Below are 13,532 nucleotides of genomic sequence, written 5' to 3'. Positions count from 1 at the left end.
TATACCTTTTTATGTCTTCCATATAATGCGAGAAAACCGTGTCATTTTGGTCCCTGGTTTTGTACTCTTTCAAAGTTCAGATTTACAAGCTACCGACGCTTTTTGACATTCATTTTCTTATTTATTCACCTGTCTATTTGGATGGTACTATATGCGCCTCTTAGTCGAGATGCTCTCAGTTTAATGGGTTATATTCGACAGTACATCCTACACCCCGCGAATGACGGATTGATGATAGATCTATCCACTCTTGGGCTTATAACAGAGAATTCACAGTACACGGTCACTGACCGTGGGGATCATATTTCCCGAAAGCAAACTTTATATATTATCATCCAAGTCATAAACACATCGGTGCGGATGACACTGTGCTCTCCTATAATGCTAGGGGATGCAAGAATACCTAACCTCCTATCCAATGAGCCAATAATTTTTAAAAATCCTCTGAGACTTGCAGAAAGATCAGAGACCTAAAATCTGATAAAGAGGAATTACATCCTGAACAAAGGGACATCTACTGTTATTTCTATGATCCAACAGGAAACCTAAGTACAAGACCGACTCGCCGATGCGAGGACTGCAGATGAGAATGCATCAATAGCCACCTGCAACCGCCCTTGTCCAAACTCAGCTGCAATGTACACAGGAGTAACACGCAACTCCGTATTCGTATATTCATAGCAAAAAGTTTTCAGCCTCTGTGTGATGCAAGACTGACCCTCTTCCCTTCAATAGAGAATTTCCGACTTCTTTCCAACTGCAGCCAAAGGGAAAACATCAAGAGGGGATGAGCCATGACAAGGGAACCATAAAACGAGTAAACTCACAAGTCCGTCTGCACAAAGTGCAAGACCAAACTGAAGAAAGGATAGTAGACATCTGCCTTATATGAAGACTGAAAACTTGTACTCAAAGTCAATATAAGGTATCCAATATAATTTTCCCTTGGGAGTGTCAGTAATTTGTAGCATGGTCGACAAAAACTCTCTTAGGCTTCAGATTGAAGACAGAAACTTAGAAGATCACGTCATGCTGAGTTGGTAACACAATATATGGTCATCCATTAAAAGGCAAACTGAGTGGTCAGGGTTCAAGAAACAAGGAGCAAAGTCTCCAGAGCAGAAGGCAACGGAACCTATTAACCAAGAGAAGATAAAGACAGGACATACCTTTCCTTTAAGGTATGCAACTGCATCCTTTTCTGAAGAAAAAATGGAGAAAATAGAGGGCGACCGCTCTTCTGCAAGGACTTTCAGCCTTTTCAATTTCAGTGATTTCTCCGGTTCCTGAGAGAACAATAAAACCAAGAATCAGTATATATTTTCCAACTGGGAAAATTGCCAATAATCAAAATAAAGTGGACAAAGGCCAGTACTTAAGATGTACCTGACGAAGAAGCTGCTTACACAGCCTTTTCAGATTCACCTTATCTGCAATCTCCGCTATGTCAGAACGTTTTCGCTTTAGGGAACCCAAATCGGAAGATTCTTCATCACTACCATCATCAAATGATGTTTTTTTCCCCTGAAAATAGCAACCAGCTATTTTCTTCGACCTATCTTTGATGCCAAGTCCTTGCTTCCCAGTTGTAGATTTGTCCTATGATGGGATGGAATTAAAAATAATAATAATAATAATAATAATAAATCAATTTCTACTATAAAAATATCTTTTCCTTTTACAACAATCAAGAAGCTCATTCTCCTTGTGAGTTTTTAAGAATGACATAGTCAAACATGTTGAATTTCTTGTAAATGTCATACTGATTTTATCTACAGCATTGGACTAGATACATATGCCAATATACCAGTGCCCATAAAACCACATAATGTCGCACATAAAGGGCATATACTCCTACAGATCATGTGATAACAGTGAGAGTTTAACCAACTAAATATCAGTACCTGGACAAGCTTGTAGAGATTCTCTTGATCTTCCTCAAAGAACGCAGTTCTTTCATTTTTGTTGCCAGCTTCTTTAATGAAGGCTGACTTCTTCCGAGTAGCCCCTGCCCCAAGAAAACCTCCAAAAACAAATCCATGTTTTGATCCCCACCATTCTGCCACATCCTGACTTTTCTTTCCTGTAATGTCAAGACGTTACAACCATGAATTTTCAATTGTAGTATCAATATGCTAACTGCTCTCAGTTTAACAACTACAAGAAGATGTAATCACCCACATAGGAAATGTATACGGGCTATAATTTGCTAAGATTTGGAAACAGGCCATCATGAGTCATGATACAGCTAATAATGCAATATTTATCAATAGTCTTCTTCTCTTATCCCTACAATGTAGGAGGGAATTACACATATAAGCATGTCACCCTTATCCTGCTGTTCAATTATATCAACCATTAATTTCAAATGCTTAACTCAAAAATATGTCGCTCCTAAAACTACTGATATACTGAAATCTTAAAATATGTCGAATATATAAAAATACACACACACACACATCATTTTAGACAGCATCACATTGTTTCTACAATTATATGACACAGCAGCACAGATAAATTTGTTTTGACTGCAGCTTCCCCAAATCTTTTCAGCAGTTTCATTGATCACCAACCATAAACAACTACTTCTGTTCGGATATAGTAAACATTCTTTCTGTCGAGGTGGATTACCTTCAGAATTGGAAACATGGGTTTGTGTTATATCCGCATCATTGACTTCATCAACCACATCAGAATCAGATTCTATTTCTTTAGGCTCAACCTTTTTTACCTGCAGCATGAATGTGTAAATGGAAAGATGAGAGCTTCGACCAAAGAATAACCTTTAGTTTAGCAATAAATTCATATTATAAGTAAAGACACTGAATAAAGTTTCCAATATTCCTCAGCTAAACCAAAATTCAACCCTCATAGAACTCAAGACACTGTAGGTTGCACTTATACAAAGACCCTGTAGGTCTCTCGAGCTTATTTAAATAAATAAATAAATAAAAGATACTAAAAGCCTATACACTAGAAATTTTAGAGGGCACGTACCAATACTTCTTACACTTCTTTCTATACAATAACATGATAAAGAAAAAAGTCCATCATGACTGTGCAATTCTTCTGTAAACACTTCGGACATGAATCTAACTGGTACAAAACATGAAATGCATCGCTATTCCACAAGTTATACGGACTAAATGAATCGATAAATTAGATCAAAGTATATTCAGAACATACCAGAATTCCTTCAAGATCCTGCGAAGAATATGCCTGGACCAATTTGCCTCTTTCTCTTTTCTGATACCTAAACCAAGGGAAAAAAAAGACAACAGAAAATGAGTAGAGTAAACAGACCCGGTAAACCTGCAAAGATATCAAACTATTCTGCTAACCTTCCTCTTGCTCGAGTAGCCCTAACTATTGCAGCCTGATCATTAGAATCAGTAGCCTCATTCTGCAATTGAGTAGCACCTTTCTCCACTGCAGCAAGCAAATTGAAACATATATAGAGCAAAATCCCCACTTTTATGGACATACAGTTAACAAACTGCAAAACTAGCCAAACAAATGATCCTGCTGAGAACCTCAAGAAGCCATACCTTCAGCATTGGCTTCTGAACCTTGCTGCAAATTAGCAACCACGACGGGAAAAGAATTAGAAAATTAACATAACTAGCAGGCTAATGTCAGATCCATGGCAATAAGCAGTGCATCATACCACTTTCAATCTCTTGAGAATGCTGTCAAACTGAGCCGTGTCAAATGCCCACGGGTTGGGCTTCTCAGAGCCCACACCTGCTCCAAAAATTGATCTTTCCTCAATAACAATCTCACAGAACCCTAATCAATCAAAAACATACGATGGGAGAGAACAATGAGAGGGACAGACCAGCAGTGTCCTGCTTGTTCTTGACTCTGACGTGGCCTTTGATCCCTTGCTTGTCCTTCCCAAGCCCCTCTCCTTCCTCCCACCCCTGCAAACAACCACCAAAGCCGCATAAAAACCGCAACTCAGGTTCAGAGCTCCATGGCCGATAGTTAATCCAGGTGGAAGACTCACCATCTGTTTCATGAGGCGGAAAGCAGCAGACTGGCGGGCGACCCCGACGTAGCAGAGAGGAGCTTCCGGCGCCGCCATAGCTGCTGCTGGTGCGGCCTCGTCGGCGTCCTGGCTCCGTCGGCGATCCACAGCCGTCTCTCTGTTCGCGGAGGAGACAAGTTTGGAGACGGCGCGCGGTTCTCTTCTTCCAGACCTAACTGAACCTGAGCAATAATCAGGTGCTGCCAGGAGTATCGATGTTGTTCGTGTGATTGTCTACTCAGCGGCGGCGATTTAATCTGCTGTGCGGTCCGATGGGGTAGCTTGGTGGGGTTGTTGGATCGGACACGTGTGCTGCGGCTGGGGCGTGGCGTAGATGACACGAGAGTACTTTAGGACCCGCCGGACAAGGACTGGAGGTCTAGAACCAGTAAGTACATGTGTAGTATGTAGTGTAGTCCTACGATCCGGTTCGGCCCGATTGATGACAGGACCATCCGGTTCGATGTGAAGGCCATGAACTCCCATTAGAAATCACGAGGAATGCTCCTGCGTTGCAGACATGTAAAAAAAAACAGAGAATAATAGATTGAAAAACTGAAAAAAATCAGCAATGTTAAGCACATAATTTATTACTCTCACGTTAAGAACTTTAAAGTAAGCGAAGTGATAATCCATATATCCATATATATATATATATATATAAAAGTCAAATTAATAATGTTCCTCCTTAATAAACAAAATCATTAATTAAAGTAATTTATTTGAAAGATTAATAGAAATAATTTGAAATAATTTGTATATTTCATATATCGCATTTCCTATTATAATATATGAACTTATTGCAATATAAAAATAACAATTGAATATATGAAATAAGGATGTCATAAAAATTTTATATTTTTAAAAAAATTGTGTAAACATGTAGTATACAACAATTTAATAAATACACATTACACAATAATTGAGTTTTGTTATATTTATCAAACCATTCAAAATTAGTCTAACTTTATTAATTGGTTATCATATGAAACATAAAATTAGCATTGAAATATTTTGCCATGGTAAAAAGTAAATATATTTTTTTTAAAATCAAACTAAGAATTATAAGAAATGGTATATATGTGTGTGTATTAAAATGGATATAGAATGGAAATGATATAAAATTTCATAGAAATTAATTAATTATATATAGAATTTATAAAAAAAAAATTATGATCCTATAGAAGAAAAATATATGACACAACATTATAAGCTTAAGCTCATAAATAAAATAAAAATAAAATTTAAAAATATGGATCTCTTAAACAAGGTTTTAAAAAGGACCAAACATTTTTTTATCGTAATTGGAAAATGTAATATATGCAACAGATATATATTAATCATTAATTTTAAAAATGACACCTATAATTGAAATAATTAATTTTAAATTATTATTATAATAATTAACTTACTCTATTTTATAATAAAAAAAACTATTGAAGATTAATATTTGAAGATTAAAATTAATAATTAATTATTATTATTATTATTATTAATAAGAGAATTGGTGTTTCAGAATGTAAATAATTACAATAATAAATTATATAGAAATATATCAAAATGAAATCGTATAACGCACGGGACAAAAAACTAGTACAATTGTGAAATCCAATAAAAGTAATTTAAAAAAACTAGACATGTGCTTTTTTATTTTATTTTATTTTATTTTTTTATTTAATAGTGCAAATGGAAAATAAGAGCCAAGATTAGCAATGTAATTGGCAGTTTCTCTTCCGAAATAAGGGATGGCTTTGTTAGCATATGAGAGAAAGGAGGGAAGAAAGAGGAGGATAGAGATGGAGAAAAAAGAGGAGAGTGGAAGAGGTAGTTATTATTTGAAATTACCATAATATCCATAAATCAAATGGCTCTTAACTAATAGAATTATCAGAACATGGGCAAAAAGGAAAAGCGAAAGTTTAGAAAAGCTATTGGAGAGAGGAAGTTTTGTGCAATTAAATCGCATTGGACATGAAAATAAGAAGTTTTTATTACAATTCTCACCAATGAGATTCTGTTAAAATAAGGGACAAAAGTTTGTCTCACATTGTAAACAACAGAGGAAATTCATGAATTTATATAATACTTGGATCTAACAATTAACGGGTTTAAATTTTTGGATTGTGAATTGATCCAAGTCTAACTAGAGTTATTTTTTCAACAGATTCTAATTCATATATATATATGAGTCTAGAAAAATGATATAAAAATAATAATATATATATATATATATATATATATAATTCCTTTTGTAAATTGAAACATAAAAATTATTCTTGATAATTTTTATTTGTATTCTCCTCATTTACACTGAATGCAAGAAAGAATAAGAAACTAATATCAATTGGCCTAAACCTCTGCATGCTTCATAAATTATTATTATTGGCAAAAACTAATTTTGGGCATTGCCAAATCCAAAATAATACGAAGTGATGAGAGGGAATATCATATAGTTAATAGTTATTATTCATCTACTATGGTATTCGACATCCAATTAAAATACGGTATGTTAATATTGATATCCAATTATTTCAATTTAATTAGTTGAACGAGATGAAGTTCTTCATCTTGAAGAGTGACAATTACTTGATTTTTTTTTGCGTGATTACCAAAAGAATGAATTTATCTAGTTTTCAACAAATTTTTATTTCTAAACAGTCTCAACATTATGATTCGCACAGTAGTGTCTGTCCGCAATGAAAAACATTAATTATGAGTTCTAAGATGTTTTAGTAAGATTAAACATGGAAGGGACATTGTGTATAACATAACATACCTGCCTATACAAAAAAGAAAAAGAAAAAATGGAGTTGTTTGGCAAATTGGTGAAAAAAATTTCTATGGCAAGTTTATTAGATAGATTGGTAACAAAATGATTAGTGGTCGGTCTTTCTAGTAGTAGTACTGTGTTTTTTCTATGGGAGATTCCTGTCCTGTTACTAAGGACACAAGGCTGGCCTCAATCAAGATGGATCATAGATTCATATTCATATCGTTTTTCGTCCATTTTTGCAAGATTTCATTCATTGTTAACCAGCCAACAGGAGCCAACTTCTCACAGGAACAGGAAGAGGAAGGTGGTGGAGGAGAAGGAGAAGGAAGAGGGGGCCGGTTCTTCTATAATCAAGGCTCCATTTCCATTTCTCTTCTCGCTCTCTGGTTCGGGGGTGCAGTAGGAGGAAGAAGAAGACGCCGCCATTCTTGATGGGGTCCCTGTTCGGCGACTGGCCGTCCTTCGACCCCCACAACTTCAGCCATTTTCGGCCCTCCGATCCTTCCAATACCTCTGTAAGTTCCTCCCGCCCCCTCTCTCTTCCCGCAGATTGAGCCAAAATCCCACCTTTAACTTCCCAAGTTTTGCTTTTTGGATGAATTTTTCTTGTTCCCTATCCAGATTAAGGGTTTTTTGAAGAGTCCAATTTAGATTTAGAATACGGGCAATCTGCATTTATTGCTTGCTTCTTCTTGTTGTTGCTGCTGCTCGGATTTAGTTGGGCATTTCTCGTCGCATTCGCGTTAAGGAACATTGTGAATACCATCCATTTTGGCTGAGGATGCAAATGCTGATTTCTATGGCAATCAGCTTTAATAGTCATGTAGAAGATTGTAGTATTGCGATTTAGATATTTGAATGACAATGGCAGGCTGATTGGATGTAGTCTAATCCGAGCTACTCTCTTTCCACACCTGGAATAAATAAGCAAAAACCTGTCCAAACTGAATCTGGATGAGCTGCGTATATCAATGGCTTCCTCTCTTCTTGACTTTAAACAATGTCCATGAAATTCACTTGCCCTCCGGCTAGCTGAATGTGTTGCATCTAGCCGATTATTTTTGGTTCATTGTCCAACGCTTTAATGGATTTACTCCAATTTATGTCGGTAATCATCAGTGATAACTCTGCGAGAATATGTCTTTCATTTCTGACTCATGGTGTGCTGTAAACGGTGCTTTAAGTCTTGAGAATCTCTAAAAGGCTTTCTTGTTGTATATCTTATTGAGACAACATATTCAATTTCCAGACTCTCATGATGCCATAACTAGAATAACCAGTCATTGGTTTCAATCGCCAGGTACTGGAACAGTTGATCTCCATGAATCTTAGAATTATGTGTCTCTCTGAAACTTGCTAATGCAGTACGTAGTTGTATGACCTGTCTCTGATGAGGTAGAACATTCAGCTTGTTTAAAAGGGTCTTCTGCCAAATTTTACTGTCTATTGAGCTTGGTAAATCAAGAAATTGCCTGTTTAGAAATCCGGAAGCTCTTGCATAACTGATGAATGGGTTACATAGATTGGTGACTTTCATTATGGAATCAAATTTTCTAAAATGTTTTTTTGGATAAGTAAAAAAAATAAAAATGTTTATGTGGGCTAGATTAGTAATCTTGGAATTCATCCCCAACAAAATAAAATAAAATAAAATAAAAAGAGTAATCTTGGTTATTCTTGGGATCTATCAACCTTGAGAAAGAACTTTTGGCGTATGCTTTTGTGTATCAGAGAGGGGGGGAATATGTTGTTAAGGAGCGCACAAGTAGTTTGAATCATAGCATTGCGTTTAGCACTAGTTTTCTTGATGGCCCTTTGATGTTGTCATTCGAGAATCTGGAGGACTAGCTGCAGTTTAGTTAACAACAAATAATGTTTTCATGCAGAAAATGACCCCTACTACCTATCACCCTACTCACAGCAGGACCCTGCCACCACCTGACCAGGGTGAGTTTGATTGCTGACGCTTTGCTCCGATCTCTTATCCCGCTTGTTTCTGGTAATATTGTTCACGTCTCATAGTATTCTTTCTACAGAAATCAACGTTAGACTGTTGTGTTTGGATAATTGAGTCATATTTTCATCTAATCGACAACTGCTGCTACTATTACTATGGTGTTTAGTAATATGTGGCTGTATTGGTTGCAACTCATTGCAGTGATTACCACCGAAGCCAAGAACATTCTGATCCGAAATTTCTATCGCCGCACTGAAGAAAAGGTCCGCTGCTCACTCAGTAATGACTCATTCAAATCATTTATTTTTCTTTTATATATTTCACTGGGCTGATTAGATTTCCGAGTACAGTTGAGACCAAAGAGATCTGCCTCCGAGCTTCTCAATCCAGATCACGGGTCCAAGCAGCCCAGAGCTTCTGCATCAGTGACAGATCTTTCTGATTGAGCTTCTCCTTGCTGGAGTATGTCGGCGATTCAGGAAAGTTGAGAACAGTATCTGGGTCTCCCTTGTATATATATCTTATAATGGCTCGAAAATGTGTCTGGAAAGGCTGTAATCTGTATGCTTGGAAGAATGTCACTAGCAGCTTAAAACATGGATGAGAATGTAATTTTCGGTTATATTGTGTGTACAACAAGACCATAAGTTATACCTACAGATGAATTTGTGATTACCATTTGTCAGGATTACCAAGCAAAGAGATGATCCTTTGTTCTACGTGTACCATCAAGTGAAATAGAATGATTCTTGATTTGATCCTGCACAGAGCGAATATGTTTATGATGAAAAATGACTAATGCCCGAGAAATCGATGAAATGAATAAAGCACGTTCCCATCTCAAACCAAGTGATCCTGAGTTCGAATTTCGGGTAGTTATTTATTTCCCATTGTCGATTAGTATCCCTTGTAATCAGTCATTCCAAAAATATATATACTCTTCTTTTCAATGACAGAAATAACATGAGTTTCTCCACTTCGAAAAATTGGCAGCAATTATTTATTTTCTTAATTTTCCTTCGTGTAAAACGAGTTGGGCTGTACATATACGTATTTCCATGCTCCGGGTGCATGATAAGCCCAACGCATAAACAAGTGTGCCCACAGCTGGGTGTATGGTACACCGGGATTACTTTTCGTTTTTTTGGCATCTAGGGACCGGAAGCCTTGGAATCATGTCTTGACTGCATCACTCCCTCGCCACCACTTAACCCACGGCCACAATCGTTCCTTCCCGACCCCCCTATGGCCGCTCACCTCCTCTCCTCCTCAATCCCCGCTGCCTCCCTCCGCCCCGACCCGCCGTCTTCTCCGCACCGTCCCGGATATGCCGCCACCAGGCACCCCGATTTCCCGGCGCTGCACATTTCCCCGCTGATCCTTCGGCGGCCGCCGCCACTCTCCGTGGCGATGGCCGCATCACCGACCGCCGTAGAAGTAGATGGAACCGCTCCCGCCACAAAGCCCTCGAAGTCGCTGCCGTTCAGAGTCGGCCACGGGTTTGACCTCCACAGGCTGGAGCCCGGGTACCCTCTGATAATTGGCGGCATCGATATTCCTCATGACAGGGGCTGCGAGGCTCATTCTGATGGTAACTGCTCCTCTTCTTCTTCAAAGATCGAAGCTTTTTGCGTCAGCTGAGCTCAGGGCCTTGATTTCTGTAATGGGTTTCCGTGATTGATTATTGGGTATGATTTGACTGCAGGGGATGTGTTGCTTCACTGCGTGGTGGATGCGATCTTGGGAGCTCTGGGGCTTCCTGATATTGGGCAGATATTCCCCGACTCTGATCCCAAGTGGAAGGGAGCTCCATCCTCCGTTTTCATCAAGGAAGCTGTAAGTCAAAATTCTCCTTTTACTCTTTGAATCAATGAACGGAGAATGATTCATTTGCTGTTGATGTTCCTCTAAAAGCAGAGGCTTTTGAATTAAAATTTTGATCTCGGGTTGTATACTTGACTTGGATTACTTCGAAAAGGATTAGGAAGCCAATCTTCGTTATCATCTCGTACAGTTGACGAGAGTCCCCTTTGAGATTGTTGCTATGGTTTTGTAGAAAGAAGTAAGGCCAAGGCAATACTTTCCAGTAAAATGATTTCAGCACTTTCCGGTGTTTGGTGACAAAAGGGAAAATACTTTTGTTCAAACTGCAAACGAAGAACAAAATCGGGGGAAGTGAATTCCCTTCAAAATTTTCGGAAAGGTCGATTATATTCAATGAAAGCTCACAGATAGCCTGAAAACTCTGTCCCCACGTATTAAACTTTGCTTTTGTGAATGGGGATACTCGGTTTCAACCTAGTCAATGGTGCTGATTGAGTGGTCAAATATGATTTACCGTGGAATGAATACATTTCCAGGTCCGCCTCATGGATGAAGCGGGTTACGAGATCGGGAACTTAGACGCCACGCTGATCCTTCAGAGGCCGAAGCTCAGCCCGCATAAGGAGGCCATCAGGTCCAACCTGTCCAAGTTGCTAGGGGCGGACCCCAGTGTCGTGAACCTCAAAGCCAAGACCCATGAGAAGGTTGATAGCCTCGGGGAAAACCGGAGCATTGCAGCTCATACGGTTATCCTTCTCATGAGGAAGTAAGCAAAAGAGTAGGTCGAGAAGAATCGACTTACTGTGTTCTTTTAGCCATGTATTACAGTCCCCGAAAGGGTGTGTACTTTTAATGGATCGAATAATAGATGAAATCACAATTATAAACGTAAAGTGCGATTCGGTATTCCGTTCCATTTACAGAGGGAAGAAGAAATCAAATCATGAAAGTAGAAGTTATCCGAGTTGTCACACTGCTATAGTTGCAGGGACGTTGAGCATGGTCGGTTTAGATTGTTTTTGTGCCAAATTATAAAGTGGTTGCCACTTCCAAACTGTTCGTGAGGTCGAAATTGACGTTGAGATGATCTCGGATTGCATATCATGTCCTTGTGTAGTTTATTTGGATTGAATGTGACGACAGGGCATACATCATATGTTTAAATGCTCATGTTTCTTGATGACACAGTGAGGCGTGACGGACCACTGCAATCTGAACACTGAACTTTCTTTTATTAGTCTTTGTGTCCAGGTTCGAAGGTTGAATGGAAAGACGGGGCAGAGATATGGAAGAAAGGGCTTTTCCAGGATTTAAATGTGTCGGGCAAGCCCGCACCGCATTTCTTCTTCGCCATCTTCCGCGTTTCTTTTTCCCTCCCTCTCCTTTCTTGTAATTGCCATTCATGTGAGGAACGTATACGCATGTTTTTTTCCTTTTTTGGATTAAAACACAAGGTATCCATGAAACTGTCTGCAGCGTGGGTCTTCACCTGTGTCTTTGATGTCACGTGGCATCGTCAAAGACGCAGGGAAGAGATGGCCGGCGCTGCGGCGTCTCTCAACGTTTGAGAGACCAATGGACGGCTACCGCGTGGTAGCCCCAACAGTTTTTGCTCCTTTCTTTTTTATTTAATTTAAATTGTGAGATCAATTTTAGAGACTCAAAAAAAAAAAAAAAGAAGATACTATAGTTGAAGTGGTAAGTTTTTCTTGTTATTATGGTTGGAAATCGTATAAAGGATGTTTCGGGGAGGACGCGGTGGCAAGGGGGACATAGGGGCGGTTGGTCTATTTGACATTTTGATGAAATTTGAGTTAAATGCACTTGCCTCCGAATTATGAGGTGAAATTGAGTTTGCCTCTTGATCTTTAAAATTTTACAGAGTAATCTCGCGACTTAACTTGAAAATAAACCAGGTGACTTCTCGGTTAAATTTTATCCAGATTTTCAGCCAAAAGAAGGCGGCACATATCACTTACGTGCCATTTTGAAAAGGACAAAAATGGCACTCGATCAATTGATACATGCAAAAAGGGAAACTTGATCAATAATTGTGTTTGGGGAAATCAACACTCGGCAAAATCAACAATTCTACATTGAAAGCCACATTCACGGATAGGATAGACCCGATCCACCTCTACAAACTCCAATTAACCAATCTAAGGACACAATCCCCACGCCAGCTATGATCGGGGAATCAAGGACCAAAATCAACACTGACCACCAGGCAAAAACAATTGTTATGACAATTTGACACTGAATCGCGTAAAGATTACATCAAATTACAAATCAAATTGGGTATAAGGGAAGAATTCTGCTAAGAAATGAGGCAAATAAGTAGAGACCCGCCTGAATTCTGGCATTGATCCCTTCGGGCAAGGATAGGAAGAGGGAGTGGTGAAGATGAAAACTCCACAGGCTGCAGCAGCAGGGTCGTCTCGTCGCTGAGGACTGGTCAAGAACTAATCGCCGACGACTCCGGTCGAGTAGGTTGACTGGGTTGAGGAGTCTGGTCAGAAGGCTATTGTAGGGCGGGTTCGTGCAGAAGGTCGACTGGTTGCTGAAAATTACATATTGTTTTTCTAGTTTTCGATGAAATTACATATTGTATTCTCGTCCTCCCGCTCTAAATCGGAATTTATCTCTTATTGGCCACCCCAAGCGCCCTGAGATTACTAACCATTTCGAATATTTGACTTAAATATGGTCACAAGGTACTGTTAATAGATTTTGAACTCCTATACTGCATACTGAGTCTATGGACTGATAGCACAGTTAAAAATAATAATTTATTTTACATTTTATTTTTACGGATTTGCATCTCATAATGGTCTACTGTGCCGAAAGGTCGGTTTGCCCAAGACAAAGAATGTTCAATGCTCCACGTGCAAGGACTATATATCATTGACATTTGACGAAGGGGAGGACTTTCGGTTTCAATTGTAAAG

At 38.7% G+C, this 13,532-nt stretch overlaps 3 protein-coding genes across 3 annotated transcripts; 2 read left to right on the top strand and 1 right to left on the bottom strand.

Moving 5' to 3' along the window:
- Nucleotides 1-304: 304 nt before the first annotated feature.
- LOC116192985 (G patch domain-containing protein 4) lies at nt 305-4,235 on the bottom strand. Its single transcript, XM_031521700.1, has 11 exons — nt 4,010-4,235; nt 3,839-3,923; nt 3,668-3,744; nt 3,549-3,573; nt 3,342-3,429; nt 3,187-3,253; nt 2,632-2,731; nt 1,905-2,083; nt 1,387-1,599; nt 1,170-1,286; nt 305-757 (listed from the first exon to the last, which is right to left on the bottom strand). Exons 1-11 carry the CDS (start codon nt 4,085-4,087, stop codon nt 692-694), a joined length of 1,095 nt encoding a protein of 364 aa, XP_031377560.1. The 5' UTR covers nt 4,088-4,235; the 3' UTR covers nt 305-691.
- Nucleotides 4,236-6,972: 2,737 nt separating this feature from the next.
- LOC116192038 (DET1- and DDB1-associated protein 1) lies at nt 6,973-9,479 on the top strand. Its single transcript, XM_031520436.1, has 4 exons — nt 6,973-7,318; nt 8,690-8,750; nt 8,962-9,023; nt 9,111-9,479. Exons 1-4 carry the CDS (start codon nt 7,235-7,237, stop codon nt 9,204-9,206), a joined length of 303 nt encoding a protein of 100 aa, XP_031376296.1. The 5' UTR covers nt 6,973-7,234; the 3' UTR covers nt 9,207-9,479.
- Nucleotides 9,480-9,773: 294 nt separating this feature from the next.
- Nucleotides 9,774-11,543, top strand: LOC116192037 (2-C-methyl-D-erythritol 2,4-cyclodiphosphate synthase, chloroplastic). The gene is made up of 3 exons (XM_031520435.1): nt 9,774-10,351; nt 10,466-10,596; nt 11,121-11,543. The coding sequence occupies exons 1-3, from the start codon at nt 10,006-10,008 to the stop codon at nt 11,352-11,354; spliced, it is 711 nt and encodes a 236-aa protein (XP_031376295.1). The 5' UTR covers nt 9,774-10,005; the 3' UTR covers nt 11,355-11,543.
- The last annotated feature ends 1,989 nt before the right edge of the window (nt 11,544-13,532 follow it).

This window comes from Punica granatum, chromosome 1 (genome assembly GCF_007655135.1).
Source record: "Punica granatum isolate Tunisia-2019 chromosome 1, ASM765513v2, whole genome shotgun sequence".
Taxonomy (NCBI): domain Eukaryota; kingdom Viridiplantae; phylum Streptophyta; class Magnoliopsida; order Myrtales; family Lythraceae; genus Punica; species Punica granatum.
Note: the sequence above shows the minus strand (reverse complement) of the source record. Positions and strands in the feature narration are given on the sequence as shown.